The sequence below is a fragment of the Alosa sapidissima genome, chromosome 3 (genome assembly GCF_018492685.1).
Source record: "Alosa sapidissima isolate fAloSap1 chromosome 3, fAloSap1.pri, whole genome shotgun sequence".
NCBI classification, from domain to species: domain Eukaryota; kingdom Metazoa; phylum Chordata; class Actinopteri; order Clupeiformes; family Clupeidae; genus Alosa; species Alosa sapidissima.
In genome coordinates, this window is record NC_055959.1 from 35,914,268 (window position 1) to 35,922,773 (window position 8,506).

Consider the following 8,506-nt stretch of genomic DNA (forward strand, 5'->3'; position numbering starts at 1 on the left):
AAACAACTGCATGAGGGGGAGGTATGAAGCTAAATGATGACAATAAAAAGAGAGAGAGAGAGAGAAAGGAGGAGATAGAAAGGAGAGAGAGAGAGACAGAGAGAAAGGAGGAAAGAGAGAGAGACAGAACACGACTCAGCAACTTCAAATAAATTGAGTGGAGGCGTCAAAAAAGATTAGTCCCCAACACATACTGCTGGAGAACTCTCCACAACCCCCCCTGCCACCACACACAGACACAGACACAGACACACACACACACACACACACACACACAAACACACACACACACACACACACACACACACACACACACACACACACACACAAACACACACACACTCGGATAGCAGTGGCTTTCATGTGAGACACAGAGCTGCCTATTGTGAGGAGCGACATGTGCTTTTAACAATATAGTGAACCACTTAAAGCTGTGCATGATAGCTAAATCACTGCCAGACCTAAGCCAGACTTGGGCCAAATCACTGCCAGATCTGGCGCTGTGTTGGCCCAGAGTTAGTGCCAGTGTGCTGTCAAGAATAAGAGGGGATCTTGACACAAATCTTGTTAATATCTCAGACCTTAATTGATTCGTGTCATGCACAAATGTCGGAAAAGGCCGTTGATTTTAAAAGCTGTTTAGCTGAGTCCTTCCTTCCACAAAGCTTTTAACTAGCTGCAGCTTTGTCATCACTATTTTAAGTCATCTTTGAATAAACATGCACGAGGATAATGTGGGCCGTCTATTAATACATGACCCAGACTGCTTTGTACCAGTGGACAGTGCTGCAGGCTTTATAAATATTGAACCGTACACTGCATCCTAATCGGCCAGCAACCAAGTGCTAATCATTAATCTCTAAATCTGAATGGGACCCTTAGGGGCTTCGGGCTGTGAACTACTATGACTGTTATGTAAGAGGAGTCTGAGGCCTTGAACAGTGCAGTGCAGTGCAGTGCACACCTCCGATGGCTGCGTTTCTCTCCATGGGGGGAGCGGCCATTTTGGGGCCAACTAAACTCTGAGTAGGTATAAAGCGTTCCAGGTGCAGTGGTGTTTTTCTAAGAGTGGGTTTTTCTCGGGCCACTTCAACCTTCTATCTCGGTTCTATAACAGGCATTTCCTTTGGAGCGAAGCCCAGTTTCTCCTCCACCCCACCCCCCACCTCCACCTCTATCTCTTGCCTAGTCAGCTTCTATCAGCCATGATGCCGGAGAATGTCTCTCTAATGCAGCCATAAACAAACGCATACACAGCCATGAGTAAATATCAATATGGCGCAGGGCAGACTGGGCTGTCATTCAGTGGTCATCGATCATGTTTAGAGAAGGGTGGTTGGCTCAAGGCAGAGCCCACAGAGGGCAGGGGCTTCCCACGACTCTGGCACATCCCACACTGCACTGCACTGCACCGCATCACATCGCAGCTCACGCGTGCTCACCACATTCCTCATTTCCATCTGATGAATTATTCTTGCAGTAATGCAGTGGGACAAAGTGTTGAGAAGATCATGCGTTGATTCCTTTAATGGAATAAATTGCTTCTCACCTGGGGTGGAATCTTAAATTGGCATTGTAAATTCCTTAATGCATATAATGGAATTTTGTGTGAATTCTAAATATAGAATATGCATAATTCTGGAAGCCAACGTTACCTCTTAACACATGAAGAGTAAAACTGGACAACAATCATTCCCTCCATCCCATAGTTCCTACAGCCCCATGGATCACCTGTAGGTGCCAGGGTTTTTGTGCGCTCTGACTGCGGAGATCAGGTGAGGTTTTATCTATGATGGGGAGGAGGGGTAGGCCATGTGGGCAGGGGTTAGCCACGCTAGGGGTTAGCCCTGCTAGGGCTTAGCCACGCTAGGGGTTAGCCACGCTAGGGGTTAGCCCTGCTAGTGTTCCTGAGATGCACACGGAGCTAACTGAGATGTGACCTGACATCCTGCCAGTCGGCGACGAGATGCTGCAGGCTCAAAGACGAGAGTGATGTCGCCGTCTCCTCAGCGTCCTCCTCCCACCTCTGGCTGTTCGGATAGCAGCGCAGCTTTTTTGGAACGGACTAGAAGGAGCGTGACGATGCTGAGTAGGCAGCTGAGTAGACATGGTGGAGCGGAGCTGAACTGATGTATACATTCAGCAGCTTTTAATCTACAGCGCGCTCCTCAGCCCAGGCATGCAATTTATTAGCGCACGCTCCACTCCCGAGGAGGAGGAGGGGGCCGCCACCGCAGTAGCCGCAAGGCGTGGGGAGAAACCTTGACACCGCAGTAGCCGCAAGACGTGGGGAGAAACCTTGACACCGCAGTAGCCGCAAGACGTGGGGAGAAACCTTGACACCGCAGTAGCCGCAAGGCGTGGGGAGAAACCTTGACACCGCAGTAGCCGCAAGGCGTGGGGAGAAACCTTGACACCGCAGTAGCCGCAAGGCGTGGGGAGAAACCTTGACACCGCAGTAGCCGCAAGGCGTGGGGAGAAACCTTGCCACCGCCAGCGCCACCGTCACCGTCACCGCCTGCCATGGTCTGCTGGGTGTTACACGCCTTGTATCACATAGCGGGCAGAAAGTAATAGGTATCTGCCATCTATATTACATGAAGACATGTATGTATGCAACCATAAGCGCACGGTTCTCCTCCTGAGCGGATTCACGGTCGCTCCTCCTCATCCATATGCTCAACGCTCTGACCTTGAACCCCAATGGGTTAGCGCTTAGCTGCTAGCTGTTAGCCCACACGACTCAGGCGACTGCAGGGAAGCTGTAATTCCTCTCTTCACTATAGTCAAATCCGGACATTTAAACGGTTGACCTCGACACACTGGTTCCCCTATCAAAGGGGCCAAGTAATTATCAGCCGTTAAGACTGAATGCGGGCTCCCTTTTTATGAGTCCGCAGTCCTACAGAAAAACCAAAATGACCAATATGAAGTCTGCATGGCCGGCCGTAAATCCCGTGACTAATATCGAGCCGGGCACCAAATCAAAGTCTTCCCACACAGATAAATCAATGCAAGCCGCCGCTGCTGCTGTGCGCGCGATTTATTGAGACTTATTTCAATATTTCACGTATTTGGCTGGATGCTTTAAATTCAGGCATTACTAATGCTGGGCTGCCGCTGTCTAGTGTCCACTGTAAAAGCCTGCTATGTAGAAAGTAGAATTACCTGATGTGAGGTACGCCGACGGCCGCGAGGCCGCTATGCTCAGAATACGAGACAAGTGCCTGGATGTAAGGTTTATGGTCCACCTTGTGAGTGTGTGTGTGTGTGTGTGTGTGTGTGTGTGTGGAGGGGAGGTTGAAGAGAGGGCAGTAGTGAACACACAGACTAAATCCCCTCACATCACCCATGAAGAGGTTTGCACTGAACTGTACAGGGGTGGTGCAAGGATGTGCTGAAACTCACTTAAGGTTAAAGGACAAGTTCGGTATTTTACACTTAAAGCCCTGTTTTCAGATAGTTTATGATTAAATAGAACGTTTAAGATTGAAATTTTTGTGATTTTTGTGTGAGCATATCAGTGAACACCCCTGACCACTCGGTGAGTTTCACGTCTTTGTAAACGAAAGTTTAATGCGTTTTAGGAAGGATTGTTCCAGTGCACCTATGCAGCGTTGTGGAGGAGGGGCGGCACTACCACAGAAACCGAAAAGTCTCAGGACAGCAGCATGTGTCCAAATTTCAATCTTAAACGTTCTATTTAATCATAAACTATCTGAAAACAGGGCTTTAAGTGTAAAATACCGAACTTGTCCTTTAATTATTTATACATATTTGTCTCTCTCTCTCTGTCTCTCACTCTCCCTCTCTCTCAGTCTCTCTTGTTCTCTCTTGGATGCTTCTGGGCAAACATTCTCATGGATGATTCATTCCTTTCTTTTTATACTATAAAATCACACTGAAACTAAAAGCCTTCATTTTTTTGTAAATTACTTAGAGAATATGAAATGGATTTGCATTTCGATTTACAGATACTGTATAGCCTCCGGCAGAATATTTCAGGACTTTGAGATTCCTAGCGCCAGCAGATGCATCTCATATTGTACATCCTCATTAGGGTTTCTCCTCTCAGAAAGTATATACTCTTATTTATTAATATATATGCAATATATATTAATATATTAATACATATTTCACAGTAAGCAGACCTGTAATGGGAGGGTAAGATGGAAGAAATCAGTTTGTCACCATTTTCCATGAGGTCTGTAGCAAAGGCATTTGAAAAAAAAATTACACTTAGCGTACCTTTTAATTTTGAGCGAACTTTATTGGCTGTCTTCTTGATGTCAGCTGTAAGGTCCTCCAACTCCTGCTTGGTTTCTGAGGCAGAGATTAGAGAGAGAGAAAGAATGAATACGGGAGATAGAAAGCAGACCTCATCATGATGAGAACATTGTGACAAAAATGCCATTATGGGAGGTGAGGAAATGTTGGAGTACAATATGTGTGTGTGTGTGGGGGTGTGTGGGGGGGGGGGGGGGTGCGGTGTGTGTATGTGTGTGTGCGTGTGTGTATGTGTGTGTATGTGTGTGTGCGTGTGTGTATGTGTGTGTGCGTGTGTGTGCGTGTGCGTGAGCAGTGAGCATGCATGTGTGTGTATGTGCCTGTGTGTATGCGTGTGTGTGAGAGATAGTTCTGTGTGTGGGAGTGAGTAGTGAGTAGTGCTGGGTAATCATGAGTAATACGAGAGTGGGAACAAGTGTGTGGCTGCTCTAGGCTCAGCAGTAGGTGGACAAGAAGAGCTGGAAGCAGTGTGTGTGTGTGTGTGGTCTGGAGGTCTGTGTGTGTGTCTCTGACTGACTGTGTCTGTGTGTGAGACTATATGTGTGTATGTGTGTATGTGTGTGTGTGTGTGTGTGTGTGTGTGTGTGTGGGGGGGGGGGGGGGGGGGGGTAACTGGTGGATATAATGCTTAAGCATGTGTGTGTGTGTGTGTGTGTGTGTGTGTGTGTGTGTGTGTGTGTGTGTGTGTGTGTGTGTGTGTGTGTGTCCAACTGCAGCCCTGCACTCCTGATTTATGCTCACTGCAGAGCCACTAGCTCACTGGTCACCAACTCAGCCATTCCTCTCTCCAATGCACAACTCTCCCTTCCTCTCCCCCTCCCTCTCTCTTTATCTCCTTCTCTCTCTTTCTCTCTCTACCTCTTTCCATCTTGCATCCACCCTTCACCTCGTCTTCCTCCCTCTCTTATTCTCTTATTCTCTCTCCTTCCTTTCTCCCTCACTCCCACCCTCTCTGTTCCTCCCTCCCTCTTTCTCTCCTTCCTTTCTCCCTCACTCCCACCCTCTCTGTTCCTCCCTCCCTCTTTCTCTCCTTCCTTTCTCCCTCACTCCCACCCTCTCTGTTCCTCCCTCCCTCTTTCTCTCTCTCCTTTTCCCTCTCTCCCTCCCTCTCACCCACTCCCTATCATCTAATTCACCTCCCTCTCTCTCCTTCACCCTCTCTCTCTCTCCCTCCCACTCTCTCTCTCTCTTCCACTTCACCTCCCTCTCTCCTCCTCTCCATCGCTCTCTTTTCTGTCTACCTTCCTCAACAAAGACACTACATGATGCACCTCCTCAGATGACAGATCAAGCACAGAGAGCTCTTTCCACCCTCACCACACAGCACCAGGGAGAGAGGGAGAGAGAGGGATAGGAAGAGGGAGAGAGAGAGGGAGAGGGAGAGAAAGGGGGGGGCAGAGAGAGAAAGAGAGAAAGAGGACGAGAGGGGGAGGAGGAGAAAGACAGGGAGAGAGAGAAATAGGAGAAGGACGAGGGGGAAAGAGAGAGAGGGAGATGAAGAGAAAGACAGAGAGAGGAAGATACAAAGAGAAAGAGAGAGAGAGAGGGAGAGGAAGAGAGAGAGAGGGAGAGGAAGAGAGAGAGAGGGAGAGGAAGAGAGAGGGGGGGGGGGGTAGAGAGACTCCCAACAGGGTGGTGTGATCTGTCGTCAGCGGCAGCATCTCTATATGCATGGCATGTTTATTTATCACCAATTAATTACAACTGTGCATAACGAGCTGTAATTAATTACTAAATTGCCAGCACTGTTTTATTGTTCCAGTAGACCTCTCCCCCCAGCATATAGCTCAGCTGAAAGGTGCTGAGAGAAGGACTGACTCCTTCATTTGCAATTATAGGTAACACTTCGCATGACCATACTGTGATTCCTCAGCAATTAGTTGCGTAAGACCTGTGTGTTGCAATTAAGGGTGTATGGGATTCCACAGCCTATACAGCTCAGATCCTGAGCTCCTCCACTGAAAACAGTGAGATAAATGTTTGATGCAAGATGTGCAAAAGGTTTGGAGGCAAAATATTTTGAAATGAATGCAACACAAGTTTAAAAATGTGAATCATGTTGTATACAAGTAATATTAGCAAGCAATAAATAAACTAAAAAAAAAAAAAAAATGAACCACTATAGACTAACCACATATTCTCATAGCTTTTAAAATCTGTATCTGAAAGAAATCAAAAGCGCTGTTCTAAACTGAAAAATTAAAATGTACACTCATGTTTTGAAGAATTGGCTGATTTAACACATAAAAAAAAATAGAACTTAAACTTACAAAATGAAACTTACCCTTAACAATTCCGCAAAACAAACATGAATCCTCTATCTTCCTAAAACACAACACTCGTAGTTTTAGTCAGTGTGTTGTTGATAGTCATGTGTGGATCAAATATCGTGTAAGTAAATTGATTGCACAAATGTGAAACGTGTCCTATATCACAGAAGTGGCATCTAACTGTTTGCTCACAGCTGCTCCTTATAGTCGATACTGTTGTCTCTGGCCAGCACTTCTTGTTGGTGGGTGGGGGGTTGTTATCAAATGAAATCATGTATTTTGCTGATGTACTAAACGGGGTCCTCAGCATGAGTGATACTGTGTCCTTCTGAGAGAGATGAGATCACTCAACGAGAAAAAAAGAAAATAGAAAACACAAGATAAGCACACAGACACACAAATAAACAAATAAGTAAACAAACAAAAAGGGATTTAGGTAGGCCACTCTCACTTTCACCCACAAAGGCCTTTGGGTACATTTGAATAATGGAATATGATTTTTGAAAATGATATAATATAATTGAAAATAATTGAAAAATAATTATTTAACAATTCTAAAATAATTTATTTAAAAAAATATATAATTCATAATTACAGAGACGGCCACACAAACACATACAAATACATGTCTGCACACACACACACACACACACACACACACACACACACACACGCGCGTACAAAGCACAGTGACAACACTATTAAAAACATGTATTTACCGGTTAGCCACCTGCTAACCAGTAACAGCATTGCTTACTGAAGGGCTCATGCTTCACAAGCATTGTCTTCCAAGGTCAATCCTTAATGATGCATAGGTTAAAAAGGGGGGGGGGGGGAAAGAATAAAGAAAAAAGAAAGAATGATAGAGAGATAAAGAAAGAAAGCGACAGAAAGATGGGAAAGGGAGAAAAAACAGAACATGCAAACCACATATTAGACACACACATGCAAACCACATATTAGACACACACATGCAAACCACATATTAGACACACACATGCAAGTAAAACATAAATGCAGTGACATCATGCATGAAAATGTTGAACCGAAGAAAACTGGCATGCAAATGCTGACATACACAACCAATATACATACACACTTGACACACACACACACACACACACACAGACACACACACACACACAGACACACACACACACACACACACACACACACACACACACACACACACACACACTGGATTAACAGAATTCTGGGGAGGGGGGGGGGTCCTGTCCGTGACTGCTAAGGGGTTTCGCGTGAGGCCTGAGACTTGAGACTGCAGAGCCAGACTGTAGTGTGTGTGTGATGTGTGTGATGTGTGATGTGTGTGTGTCTGAGATGCACACTGAAAGATTCATTGAGTGAGCCTGACTCACAACCCTCTGCTCTGTGCATGTGCAACCTCTGTGGGTCTGGGCCCTGGGTATGTGTGTGTGTGTGTGTGTGTGTGTGTGTGTGTGTGCTAAATATATACATGATAACTAAATGCACTAAATTGTTTCAGTTATACTATCATTGATCATAATATGTTGGTTGACCTAACGAAACTCAAGCCTTGACATTACCTGCGGTTATAACTGTAACAGTACCATTTACTGGTCATATCTATAGTGACTAATCTTTATAAACTAAATCTTTATAACTATAAAATAACTTGAAAAAGGATGGAATTTCACTGAAAAATGACAAGAACTCAGTAAACAGAATTAAATGAGTATTACAAGCTGTTCATCCTGGTTTAAAGACCCCACAGAGGTGAACGTGACCTTTACCAGCAGTTATCCAGGTGTGAAGGGCCGATGCAGAGGTCAGGCCTGTGGTCTGGACTAAAACAGGTGTGAAGGGCCGATGCAGAGGTCAGGCCTGTGGTCTGGACTAAAACAGTCCACTGCGTAGCCGTCTTTGTGAACATGGTGCCAAATAGACCTCTGTGAGAACTCCAACAA

At 45.7% G+C, this 8,506-nt stretch overlaps 1 protein-coding gene across 1 annotated transcript in view; it reads right to left on the bottom strand.

Moving 5' to 3' along the window:
• Window positions 1-8,506, bottom strand: part of stx1b (syntaxin 1B) — a 57,346-nt gene that overhangs the window by 18,445 nt on the left and 30,395 nt on the right. Inside the window, exon 4 of the mRNA XM_042087086.1 lies at window positions 4,249-4,323. Coding sequence (XP_041943020.1) covers window positions 4,249-4,323 — 75 coding nt within the window. The remainder of the gene's footprint in view (window positions 1-4,248; window positions 4,324-8,506) is intronic.